General features: G+C 39.0%; 2 protein-coding genes across 4 annotated transcripts in view; one reads left to right on the top strand and one right to left on the bottom strand.

Annotated features, from left to right (window-relative positions):
- Positions 1 to 11133, bottom strand: part of LOC307024034 (uncharacterized protein) — a 67882-nt gene extending 56749 nt beyond the window's left edge. Inside the window, exons 1-3 of one of the 3 annotated variants that reach the window (XM_079657810.1) lie at positions 11016 to 11133; positions 9023 to 9090; positions 3724 to 3861 (exon numbers count right to left, since the gene is read on the bottom strand). In XM_079657810.1, the coding sequence (XP_079513936.1) occupies positions 3724 to 3802 (79 nt within the window). In that variant the 5' untranslated portion in view covers positions 3803 to 3861; positions 9023 to 9090; positions 11016 to 11133. Of the gene's footprint in view, positions 1 to 3723; positions 3862 to 6663; positions 6686 to 9022; positions 9091 to 11015 lie in introns of those variants that run through there. The other 2 variants (XM_079657812.1, XM_079657811.1) reach the window with 2 other exon arrangements.
- LOC307024047 (retinol dehydrogenase 8-like) lies at positions 6124 to 13947 on the top strand. Its single transcript, XM_079657840.1, has 6 exons — positions 6124 to 6839; positions 10770 to 10931; positions 11019 to 11198; positions 11435 to 11528; positions 12405 to 12588; positions 12686 to 13947. The coding sequence occupies exons 1-6, from the start codon at positions 6734 to 6736 to the stop codon at positions 12911 to 12913; spliced, it is 954 nt and encodes a 317-aa protein (XP_079513966.1). The 5' UTR covers positions 6124 to 6733; the 3' UTR covers positions 12914 to 13947.
- Positions 13948 to 14104: the final 157 nt, after the last annotated feature.

The following is a 14104-nucleotide window of genomic DNA, read 5'->3' as shown; positions in this document are numbered from 1 at the left end:
TATCAAGGTTTGTCCCTTACTCAAATTTGTTTCAACGTCCGGCACACTTTCTGGGGGCTTGCATAGTATGCCATGCCTAACTAAAGGAAAGGAGATAATGCCATTCCGTAGTTCCTTGGAGAAGAAAGATTTAAAGTGACGCAACTGCTGTCACTGTTAAATGACTATTACTATATATACTGAAAGTACACTATGAATACATTAAAACATCTTTCTTAGAAGGTGCCATTCAGTCTCGAACAGGAATGGAATAAGTATACATTATTTATGGTGTCACTCTAGCGGTGGTTAATATTCTGCTGACTTCACTTCATTTTCTGCATTGACATATTATGCAAGACACGAAAGTTGCATGATACAAATATATTTTTACTCTGCACTGGGCATCAGTTTCACCTTTCAACTGGAGTTTTGGAAGCAAATAGTTCTTGATGCGGCAGGATGACTTAAAACTAAACATATTTGGAATTAGTCACATAACACTTCCAACCAGATGATTTTACTGAATAGCTCGAAAGCAGTAACAGCGAAGGACAGGCTCATAGATACCCGAACACACAAGAGCCTGAGACACCTGAGGCAACACGTGACACATATTGACCGTAACTTGACCACATTGCTCAGATAATTGTGATCGTAATTTATACTCTACCTATTGACAGCCAGGTGTTTTTCAGCATTTGACAGTAAGCAAAAAAATGGATTGACTTGTAACTGCAGAGTTAAATGATGGGTGTTTTGAAGACTATGTCCATTAGTTGAGGAGGAATGTAAAAGCAAAAAGGAACTACATGTTATACTGTGTGTTTGTATGTGGGTTTGTTTTTGTCCCTGTGTGTGTGTATCTGTGTTTCTCTTTACTAATAACTTCGTATTTACAAGGATGAGTTCTCCGTCCTCCAGGTGTGAGATGCTACAGGGTTCACACCCTAACCTAGTTTGACCTCTGATGACCCAGAAGGTCCAGAGACATTAATCACTTCGGTAATGACCTTCACAGACAGAGTGAGGTTTGATAGTAATACTGCAAAAAGAACATTGTCTTTACTTAGTTCTCACTATTTCAAATCTTTGTTCTTAATACACCATTGAGACTTGTTTAAATAAACTATAATTAAGTTTCCTGCAGACACTTTTTTAAATCTTTGATACGAAGCCAGATTGAAATTAATTATTTAAAGGCCTTCGGGACATAACATCAATACTTTTCAGATTTCTCTCTCAGTTTCTTCGCCGACAGCACGTGGAGGCAACATGGTGGAGTCTTTGCCAAATCACCTTGCTTGCTTTCACGGTGGATCGATGATGTAATCCTAAATAAAACAGATGGATGCTGACTTGCAAAAACGTAGACATTAAGTGAGGAAAACAACAGATGTAATGAAGTTAATGACTTTTTGCTTTTTGTTGAGTGCCGGTTGATAACTGTACATTTTATGGACGGTAAATCAGCAAATTAGGAGTCACTGACTAAACAACCTAATCTCAAGGTCCCTTAAGAAGCTGATCTGGACCTTACTAAAATACACGATGATAAACTTGTTTCCGAGGCCTTAAATACTTTGAAACTCTTCTTTTAAATTAGTATTAAGTCCTTTTTTCAATGGTCTTCTTTGGGAAATACACTAAAACGCTTTCTTGCCAAGTGTTAACCTTCGCTAGTTCGCTAACAACCCAACATGGAAATACTCCAGGAATTCACTGCCTCCGGCCAACAAACAGTCTGGAACATTAACCTTTTGATGAAGTTATTTTCACTGTTTGCTTTGAGAACGGATTAACAGAATCAATATATTCAGAATCACGATCTGGTTTATTGCCAAGCAGGTTTTCACTACCCAAGATTTGGCAAGGTAAATTGCATTAAATAATAGTAGTTTTGTGCTAAAATGTGGAAAGGTTCACAGTAAAAATGAGATTCAACATGTCTATAGATGGAATTAACAGTGCCAGAAAGAATATTGTGTTACCTTTGGAAAGGTCATGCTCGGTGTTTAGATCTGCCTTTGTGCAAATGTTGCTCAACAATTGGATTGACTGTACTTACATGAAAGAACATCTACAATTTATGACAATTTATAAACGCCACCTGCCTGCATAGTTTGATTGACAGCTCCTGAAAGGCTTCCAAACGGACCTTGAGGTGAAAGTATTTGACTGTTTTGTTGTTTTTGTAACAATCCCAAAAATTTCTGTTTCGTTGTCTTTGGTGCCACCTATTGCAATACGCAGCAACTGAATGTGTGTTTTTGGTTCTTACATTAACTCTAAGCATCCTCTTCTGTAGTGATTGCTCTTTTATTTGTTTGTTCGGCTAAAGTAATTGTTTACTTTCAATGCCATCATAGAGCGGTGCGTTGTTTAACACACAAGTGGTTGCAATATGCAACCTCACCACTAGATGTCACTAAATCATACACGCTACTCCTTTAAATGTTTCGAACTTGTTACTTTAATTATAATATAAACTATAATGTATATTTATAAGTTGGACTATATTTAGAATAAATTGACTAATTTGAACTGACCTGATGCATAAGGTCTAATTTAACTGGTCACATGAGGTTAACAGACAGTAAGTACATATGGCTTAAGTTAGTGGCATTGTAAGGGACTACTTTGAAGTTTTCTATACTTTTTATGGTCTCAATGTCTCCCTAAAACCTGTCTTCTCAAATACATTAACGCAAACTTGAACTCATCCTGATAACCATCAGTGACACCAGGCTCTAAAAGCCCCTAAAGAGCAAAGTCCTCCTCGTGTTTCCAGTAAAGCTTGGGGGTCTGCTAGACTCCCTGTTAGAGTTCAGCACAGCTCACTTTAATTTGCCTCAGTCTGCTCCCCATTACCCAGCTGTAGCTACAGGTTAAATCTCCTTCATGTTGCCGTATGAGAGCACACTGATGCGGCAGGTATGGCAGAACAAGTCTAGACATATAGACCGATGCCTTTCGACTGTTTCGCAAATGTGCAGAGGGCTCAAGGAGCCCAGAAATATTCAGTTCAATAAGCTTCATGTCTGCATGACCTGGCATGACAAAAGCATCCCTCAAAAAAGCCCATTTACTAGAAGTTAGGTGGAAAATTACTTTTTCTGCGGGGGAGAGGGAGGAGTTCACCATCATTGACAGATTAAATTCAAACAACACATCAGACATTGTTCAAATGGCTGATATTTAGTATGTTTCCTAGAAAGGACTACAAATTATGTTAAGGATGACATTGAATCTTTGATCAGCTCATCAGGCCCTGGAGGGCAGGTGATGACAACTGATGTCACACAAGAAAGAGAAAGACTTGTGAGGAAAGAGTAAGAATTACTAATACAACCTGAAAATGTTATAAGGGTGGTAATATATATTTTGTTAAGTGTAAAAGTCTACTACACAGTTTAGTGGTAAGAAACCATTGACTTGTATATTGTATTTTTCTCTTTGCTGTTATTACTGCTTTCATAACTACTTTTATTTACGTGTTCTATGTGTAACTGCATCAAGAGAAGCCTGCAAGTAAAATAACAATTAATACTGATTGTGAGAGCTCGCGACCCATCGGCTCAGTCTCTGCTGGTTCGAGTCCGGCCTGCGGTCCCTTGACGCGTGTATTAAAATCCCCTTTTAACACAGTCAGTCTCCAATAAAGGCTAAACTGGTCCCCAAAAAATTAAAACAACATGTAAGCAAGTTTATTTTTTGAAAACGTCCTTAACATGTTCAGCCTACCTGCACTTGAGGTGTGAAACACGGAGACGAGCATCAACAGCAGCCATGTCTCTCGCACTGGACTCCATCGATCCATCATTTTGCATTTGAAGCTATCGATGCGTCGCTAGTAATTCCCTCGTGGCTCCCTTTCGTCACCTGAAGTCAAGAGAAGATGTTGGCTCTGCACGCGAGAGTCTAGGAACTGCTGCCTCGAGCACCTCACCGGCTGCTAATTAAGAGCGCGCACGAAAAAGGGCTGATGTCATTGATGGGAAATTATATTTAGCAGCAATTACTATCCTGTATTCACGGTGTTTCTTCAGGGTGGACGGATAAAGAAGGGAGAGCAGCGGGGGGATATCACTTAATCTCGGACGGTTTTTCCCTCTTCACCCGCTGACAACTTTCCTCCCTTTCCTCACTTTCTCTCCTCTCCTCCCCCCTCGCCCCTCTCTCCTCCGGGGTGACCCCTCCCTCCCAGGAGACTGAGGAGAAGTACTCTTTAGTTAAGTAATAGTAATACCACAGTGTAGAAATACTCTGTTCAAAGGAAAAGCCCTGAGTGAAAAAGTATTTGCATCAAAATAATGGTAAGTAACTAAACTAAAAGTACTCATGAAGAATACGAGTGAGTAACAAGTAGTTGCCTCGAACTTGTAATGGAGTGCAATTGAGAAGAAAGTAAAGTAAAAATATTCTCGAAAATGTGAAAAGAGCTGGAGTAAAAGTACTTAGTTACTTTCCACAAATAAGCTGTGCAGAAACATAATGACTGTGCGTGGCATTATTTGCATCATCTGAGTGATGATGTCTCTCTCTATTTATCTCTTGTGCACACATTGGCACACATGCACCTTCGTTGATGCTTCCGACACACACACGTTCAATAGGCTTCATGACATTTTTGATACATTACAATACATGTTATTAAGCTAATGCCGTTTATCCAAAGCAACTTAAGAGTCCGGCACATGCTTGTTGGAGAAATGAAAGTATCTTGCCCAAGATCAATCTGACATTTCAACTGCAAATGTGGGATCAAATCACTGATCCTTTAATAAATATACCTTTATTCCCCCCTGAGCCACACAAGCTTCAATGTTTAAATAAAAACCTGCTTACAAAGCTCCTCTCAACATGACTAAGTATGACATATCCATTATGAACAATACAAGATTGTGCCACTTTATAAGCAATGATCTCTCTACACACACAAACACACACACACACACACACACACACACACACACACACACACACACACACACACACGCAGCATGCTAGGACAGGACACCGTTGCTGCCCAACTAATAAAAATATGCTGCAGCAGATTCCAAATTCCAGTGCCTGTCTGTCTTTGCCCACGCCACACTCTGTTCAAACACTCATATTCTTCCTATAGGCACCATAATAATAATAATAATAGTAATAATAATAATAATACAAGAAAAGTAAAATGTTACTTCCTGCCTTCTACTTCAAGGGTTTGTGATTCTCTATCTGTGGTGTGAAAGGGTCCAAAGTAACGAGCAGCTGGGGAAGTGTCAAAAAGTTTATAGGAGTTTATAGGGAGCTGTTATAAGGTGAAAGAAGGGAGGCTGATCAGAGCATGCACACACATGCATACGTGCACATGAATACCTATATGGGCCTCAAGTCTGTCCTGTCCTGCTTCTGCTCCCATTTTCATTCGTGTGTATTTTCTAAGGAGATATGTGATACTTAGATAATATGTAGGCGACAATACGACTTAAAAAGATGAGCAGGTGAGTCAGGATTGACAAAAAACAAACAACAAATAAGTTTAAAATCAGAAATAGTGTTATCATGAAACCTCTTTTGCACACTTTTAGTCGGAAAATATAACTTACACTTGCACGTTAAGAAGATGGCTTTCTTTAAAGTGAATGTTGTTGTTGGTATAATGAAGGAATAACTACTTCTTGGCGCAATTTGGTTTCATTTTGCAGGAGCATTGTGTAAAAAGTACTATGCAATGTATATATTGCATAGTTGTGCAGGTGAGAGCTAAATGAACCCTAAATGCTTTGCAGCCTTATACCAATAAACATATTGTATTGTGTTTTTGTGAATGTACTGGATGTATTTGAAGACATTTGGGATATATAAGAGATAAGATAAGAGATAAGATAAGAGATAAGATAAGAGATAAGATGCTGTAAATAAAGTGTACAATTATAACAATAGCTTCATGTTTTGTGAACAGTGCTGGTTTGGTAACAGAAGTAGATAGCATGCAGACACACACACACACACACACACACACACACACACACACACACACACACACACACACACACACACCTGCATACTGACCTTTTCTAAGAAGAAAAAGAAGAAGAAATGGATTCCAGGCATATTTTCAAATGCCCTTCCTCTCGCTTCAAGTAGGTTGTCTTAAAGGTATGACTGTCAGCGGTGCTTTAATGTTCAAGTGTGTATGGTTTGTGTGTGCGTGGGTGGGCAAAAGAGAGAGAGAGAGGGAGAGACATTTTTGCATGGTTTACTGATCATAATTATTACTTCTCTGACACTCTGATAAAAGGAGTCTTCAGGCATCATCACATATACTGGAGCCAGATGTGTGTTGCCTTTGATGAATAGGAGATGTCATTCCATTCATAGAGTGAGGGCTGATTGATTTAAACAATAACCATGTTGACCACTGGGCGGCGCTGAATGTTCATGATATGTGACTATAGTATAAAGTGGGGAACTTATTCACCACATTCCTGGTCAGAAAAGATTGTCAGATGGTTTGTTTATTTTAGAATAAGCCATGTGTACAGCACCGTCATGGAATAAAACAAAGTAGATTGTCAATACTCCCACAGGGGGATTGACCGGGGCAGCCAGCCTCAGATAATCTCACTGTTGTAACGCCGTGTCCATGTGACTCTCTCTCTGACTCTCTTATCCTCTTACAGCGGCTCTCACCTCAAATCGCAGCTCATCCTACAGAGCCGCTGCAGACAGAGTGACAGCAGAGTGGAGAGGCAGCAGAAACATGGCGACTCCCGGGCAGAAAGTGGTGCTGATCACCGGCTGCTCCTCCGGCATCGGCCTCAGGATGGCCGTGATGCTGGCCAAGGATGAACAGAAGCGCTATCACGGTGGGTGTGTGTGTGTGTGTGTGTGTGTGTGTGTGTGTGTGTGTGTGTGTGTGTGTGTGTGTGTGTGTGTGTGTGTGTGTGTGTGTGTGTGTGTGTGTGTGTGTGTGTGTGTGTGTGTGTGTGTGTGTGTGTGTGTGTGTGTGTGTGTGTGCGCGTGCGTGCATGTGTGTCTGTGTGTGAGAGAGAAAGAGAGAGACATATTGTTAATTGTATGTGATTGAAGTTACGCATCAGTTATGTTCAGCTTCTTTCCTTGATTTTTAAATACATATAACTGTTAACAGGGTTGTTTATGTACTGTTGTACTGGCTCGTACAGTATGCTTTGGCAATACTGTGTTTTCATAAGGACATGCCAATACAGCTTATTTGAGTTTGAGAGAGAAATATATTATTTTATTCAGGATTTTTTAAAAGCACACTGGTTTCTTACGCTTTAACTCTGCTTTTGTTCAAACGGTATATACAACGTTATACTCCACATGTTTATGTATAGATTTGGTCCCACAGTCATTCATTATACAATTTTGTGGCAATACTGTATATCAAATTGAATTTGAGAGAGAGATTTGTTCATTTATTTTACTATTTGTGGACAGTGGCTTGTAATATGGCTACATTAATACTGCCAAAGCATATTGACAACTTATATACGTGTAAATAGTTATAACTTTGAATTGTAATTGTTACATGATTTGTTAAACCCTTTATACATGTGCTGTTACCAGTCCTCAACTAGAACTGTGTACACTAGTATTATAGCTCCACATGATTATGTAGATTAAAGCCACTGTGTCTGTGCATCTGGATTCCCAGCAAGCAGGGATTCCCTCTAAAGCTGACTGAGAGGCTGTTTGCAGTGTTTTGATTATTTTAAATCTGAACCACATGAGGGCAAATGAGGATCCCATTAAGACTTAATAACTGAGAATCAATAACACAACTGTTTCATGAAAGGAAATAAACAGAAAGATTGAGCAAATTTGAGGATGTGTTTTCAAACTGAAGAGGAAACTGCAGCTTCCAGTGTTTCCTCTCCTCACAAGGGGGTCAGAGGTCACAGTTCACAGTCACAGATGATTTACAGACCTGATGGTAGAGGCCAAATACTTGTGAATGACTTGGGCTGCCAAACAAATCTATCATGATGAGTCTTTTTTAGCTTAGAGGCCCTATTGCGCTCGTTTTTAGGTTTATATTAGTATTTTGTGTCTCTACTGTCTCAATGCTTTAATGCTTTTATTTTTCATAAATTGTATTCCTTCAGCATAATAACCGTATTGATTCATAATGCTATTCAATAATAAAGATTGTAACAAGAGGCAGGAGCTATATTGGGGCATTTGTTTGTTAAATTGAGATGCATTGTTTTATTCAGGGAATTATTATTATTTTATTTTTTTCAGGCCATTGCTAAAAACTAAACACAATCTACATTTTATATCATAACTAGCCCTTACAGAAGGTGTTTTGAAAACAAATACAAATGTTTAGTTTAGAGTTTTAGTTTATTTCGCTCAACTGACCCAACTCAAATTCATATATTAAAATAGTAATAGTCAGTACTTTAGAATCAATCTTATAGTGACCAAAAAGTCTGAAACCCTAGCTTTTAACATAATTATTAGAATACTAAAATATCACCATGCAACCATTTCTGCATTGTCCCCTATAAAAGCTATGCATCATTTTGTATTTCAATGTTCACTCAGCGTACCTCCTGTCACACACATAGTAATGTCTCTGAACTCAGCCTAACCTTAAGACACTCTTAGGATTCTGGTAACACCAGACAATAACTAAAGCCCGCTATAGCCGTACTTAGGCTAATTATGGCTCTGAAAGTGCTATTAACGGAGGAGGCAGGTGACATGTGCACCACGACAAGACACTAATGCTCATATTAACTATATATAACGAGCACAGCGGGTCTACATTAAGGCTTCTAAAGGTTATCTTTGCTACCTTACCTAACTAAGCTTTTTCCATTGTTGTGACATTTCAGTTATTCAGAATGTGAAAAAACACAGGTTGAGTCAGGAAAGGGATGTTTTTGAACAGTTTCCGTTGTGTGTGTGTGTGTGTGTGTGTGTGTGTGTGTGTGTGTGTGTGTGTGTGTGTGTGTGTGTGTGTGTGTGTGTGTGTGTGTGTGTGTGAGGTACTTTACCCTCCATTTGCACCTACCATCTCATGTCTCTGACAGTATTTATCAGAGTTCTTCATGACCTTTACTGCATTCTTTCCGTTCACTCCTATGACAGGAAACATACACAAAGACAGGATCAGTCAGGGAAGATATTCTCTTCTAAAAACATACATGTGTACACACACACACACACACACACACACACACACACACACACACACACACACACACACACACACACACAGACAGAACATGTATTAGTGCTGTACCAGAGCCCAAAAGAACATGTTTTACTTGACAACTTGTAAAACACACACATATGGAAACACTGGAGTCGGGCTAACGAAAAGCAATGTTTGTATTTATGTGTGTGTTGCGTGAGCCTACATGAAGCCTAAGCCAGTAAACTCAGTTTGACTCTCAGGATAGGAAAATTGTCTTTTTTGTTACCGCATCTACCTGGGCAGGTTGCCTAATCACATTACAACAGCAGCCTAAAGGCGTAGTGCGTTAGAAGCTGCCCATAGAAATAAAAATACTTTAATTATACACAGAGCTATTGGCAAACAGAAATGTTGGAAATAATAATGCCTGCACACAGGTCAACATGGCAAGATGAAGATATTTAAATCAGTGTGGAGGTGCTACTCTCTTCATAAGAGCAGCAAAACCACAAGCTGTGGCAAAGCAAAGAAACAATAACTTGTGAGTGTGTGTCTTTTATCGTAAACATATTTATTATCCTTCATGTTGTCTCGGGATCGTACAGTTACAGTAACACATGTTTCCTGTTTCACAAATATTGCTCCATATGGGATTTGAATATTGCACAAGTATTGCTTTTTCAACTAAATTATGAATGATTATGTTTACATGGACTGCCAGAGGAGACTGTGAGGTCCACCGCAGACGGACCACTTTTGGACAAAATGTCCTCTCCATTAAAGGCAGCTCTTTGTGGAATAGCCTCCCAACTGAGATACGGGATTGTCCCACTCTCAATAGTTTCAATTGTCAACTCAGAGAATGGTTGAGAAACAAAAAAACGTGCAATCAGCGCTAAATGCACTTTAACACAGGAGTATCTCCTCTTGCACTTGATGTATCTCTTTTATCTTCTCTGCTGCTACATTGTACTGCCATGTGGTTCATGCTTTCTGCATATCATGTATTTATTTTTGCTATGTATATAAATGTCATGTTCTTAAATGTTGTATGTGAGGGACTACGGGTGGACATTTGCTAAAATCCGGTATATTTACATTTGAAGCATTGTTTGTTTAAAGTGTTCATCAATGTGCATTGTCCCTTTTCAAATAAACGATTAAATGAAATGAAAAATGATTAAGATCTGCAAGGGATCATAAAATGTGTTTAGAAATGCAAAACACACAAAGGCATCTGTATTCTGAGGAAAGCACATGGGTGCAAAAAACAATGCAATAAAAAAGTGAAATACAAAACAAAAACAGATGTTATCTTAGTTTATAAAAAGAAGTCTACAAATAATACTAAGTAACCAATGTACTGTACATACCAGATTAAGATAGTAATGTTAAAATAAAATTGTTGTATACACCACAAAAAAATACTGAACAAATACATAGTGAAAAGTGAGATTAGATCCTAGTGAAACAGACTATGGTCCTCTCTCTATTCACCTTATTACAATCCATTTACATGGCTGGTTATTACATTAAGTCATTTTCTAAAACCCAAAACATTCCGTAACAATATTTTCTACATTCAACTTTCTGTCTTTCCTTCTTTTCCGCCTATTCACAGTCATAGCAACGATGCGTGATCTGAAACGTAAAGATAAGCTGGTGGAAGCCGCCGGGGACGCGTACGGGAAAACTCTTTCTCTGGCCGTCCTGGACGTCTGCACCGATGAGTCCGTCAAACAGTGTATTAACGGCATCAAAGACAGACACGTGGATGTCCTCAGTGAGTAAATGCACCGTGGATTCCTACCCTGTCCTGAAGTGATGTTCCCACTTAACCTCTTTGTTTTATTCTCCTTTTCCTCACCAGTCAATAATGCCGGTATCGGCCTCGTGGGTCCGATAGAGAGCATCCCCATCGATGAGATGAAGAAAGTGTTTGAGACCAACTTCTTTGGGGTGATCCGCATGATCAAGGAGGTGATGCCTGACATGAAGAGAAGGAAAGGAGGACACATCATCGTGGTCAGCAGTGTGATGGGGCTGCAAGGTAAGCAGACAGGATGAATGATGAAGAGGAGGAGGGGTGAGAAGTTTCATGGTACAGGGAGACATGACAGTAAGTCTGATGTATGCATGTGTTGATGACGGACAAATGGAAGAGTGGGTGGATGGTTGAAGAACGGCTAATGAAGTGCAGATGGATGTCTTTACAAAACAGTGAACAATAAGAACAGATCTATACCTGGTCATGTTGTCTGTCCTTAAATATTCTGTTTTCTACAGGTGTGGTGTTCAATGACGTATATGCAGCTTCCAAGTTTGCGATGGAGGGCTTCTGTGAATGTTTGGCTGTGCAGCTTTTGAAGTTTAAAGTCACGTGAGTGCCACTATAGCTATTTCCTTAATTATTTGCGTCCGATATGACGTAATATCTGAAATGTGGACCCACGGCCCTATCAGAAACGTTGCTATCAGAAACAATGCCCGACTGTTTTGGACGTAATATGGTCGGTGTTTACATTAGCATCGCTAACACTCAGAGCTAACCTGTACTGGAGAGCATGTGTGTGAAGAAGCAGGAAATAAAAAGGAACTCACCTTGTGGTATAACCGGCGAGAGAGAAAGCCCTTGAGCTCCAAACTGTTTCAGAAATAATCCTTGATAATCCATGATATGGCGTTTCATCACGGCAGTATTTAGTTTGGACAGTAGCTGCCGGGTCCCGCATGAACTCAGTCCCCTCCTTTTTTATTTAATCTTTTTTTTTTTTTTAAACCTTTATACCCCAAATCAGCACTTTTGAAACAGGAAGTGAAATAGAGGGATATGAGGCATGGCTAGAATGGGTAATCTCTTTGGTATTTTGAGCAAAACACTTCATAGACATGTTTTTTATATATTTGTATATATCTGAGACCTATGCTATTGCCTAAAAATAGCATGATAGGTGACCTTTAAAAAAAAAAACTATTATTGTTATTCATTGTTTATCTTCTGATATATTGTTAAGATAGTTGCAGTCTGAGAGTATGAGAATCATTTATGTATCTATAGATTATACTGACAGTTAAATGCAAGGGTCTCACAGTATAAACATAGTCAATTTGTTTAAATGTAAGCAGATTATACCCACATTTTAAAGGCAGTCATGAAGCACTAGTGTTACCCATTTGCCCATAGAGCTCTTACTCTACTCTAGCCCCAGTCTTTTTATGTTATCATCCCCTCTTTGTTGTGTGTCTCTCTCCTCAGAATGTCAATGATTGAGCCGGGCCCGGTGCACACAGAATTTGAGGCAAAAATGATTCAGGATGTGCAGCAGAAGGAGTTTCCCGGAACAGATGCTGACACGGTGAATTACTTCAAGAACGTTTATCTTCCTTCATCTGTGGACATCTTCGAGACACTGGGACAAACGCCTGACGACATCGCCAGAGTAAGTCCCAGTAAGCAGTGTTTGTCTGCATCTGTGATTAATCCTGTAAGTCTGAAGGCAAATCTTTATTTTTTTTCCATCCTCTTAATCTCTGCAGTGTGTCAAGAAAGTGATAGAAGCAAGCAGCCCGCGTTTCCGTAATCTGACCAACCCTTTGTACACGCCCATCGTAGCGTTGAAATACGCCGATGAAACAGGAGGCCTGTCTGTCCATGCCTTCTACCACATGCTCTTCAACCTGGGTCCACTGATGCACGTCAGCATGACCGCCATGAAGTACCTCACCTGTGGATGTCTGAGGAGCAGGACCATTTCACCAAACTAGAAATGTATTATGGGAACACTAGAACACAATTTACCGTGGCACGTGTTATCAGTGTAAAAAACAAATACATACATAAAACGTTTATCTTATTTGAACTGCCATATTTGACTCTGCATAAATGCAGTCTGTTTTGTTATGAAGTCTTGTTTATCCTCTCTTCTTTGTATAAGATTGTAGCTTATGTACGTATAGATGCCACACCTGAGATCAATTAGGTTGAAAGACTTCAACATCTAAAATGGTTTTAGCCCAGGGGTGTCCAAACGACGGCCCGGAGGCCATTTTGAATCGGCCCTCAGCAAATAAAAAAAGTATAATGGAATATGGCAAATGAAACTTGTGCTTGTCTTATATTGTAATTCTTAAATATAAATGTAAAAATATATTACAAGGTAGTATTCATGTGTTAATAAGACCACTTTTCAAATAAATTCAGTCAATAAAAGTTGGAAACATTTTCTAACATATCTTAGTTGATAAGAAAAAAGCCCAATGACTTATTTACATAACAGCTTGAAATACGCCTACATTTGATTGATTTTGCAAATTTACAACTGAACTTATGAGGCAGTATACCTCTAGTGAGCGGCCCAACCCTTCGTATATTTTTCTGTATGTGGCCCTTGGTGAAAACAGTTTGGACACCCCTGTTTAAGCCAAACCGGAGTGCCAAATTAGTAGATCAAACATAACATACTGTATAGCCTAGTTTCATTATTTTACCTCAACCAGCCCCAAAGGAACTCACATTGCAGACTGTTTTAATTAGTTCAAAAGAATTGGTCTACACACCTTGTTAATTTGTACTATATGTGTTTGCATGGCTGTAGATACAGTATATATTTTTCGAAATTCTGTGAATATTTTTGAGCTACTATTTTGGCATAAAAATATGCAAGAAAATGAATGGACCTAAACATGATGACAACATCTACTCATTCATCTTGACAACTGTACCAATTATTTATCAATGTGATGTTTAGATACCATAGAGAAGACTTGTCCCCTTTTTCTAAATAAAAAGTTAATATTTATACTGTGTCTCCTCTTCCTTAAAGAGTTCAAAATAAATCCTAAATGAAGATATCTGTTTAATCTGTATAAGACTAGTGTGATTAAAAATGGTGACTTCAAGAAAGTTGTAACTTGATGACCTTCTCATTAAAATGTCTTGTTCAAAAGACCATACAG

This window comes from Notothenia rossii (genome assembly GCF_949606895.1).
Source record: "Notothenia rossii genome assembly, chromosome: 1".
NCBI lineage: Eukaryota > Metazoa > Chordata > Actinopteri > Perciformes > Nototheniidae > Notothenia > Notothenia rossii.
Note: the sequence above shows the minus strand (reverse complement) of the source record. Positions and strands in the feature narration are given on the sequence as shown.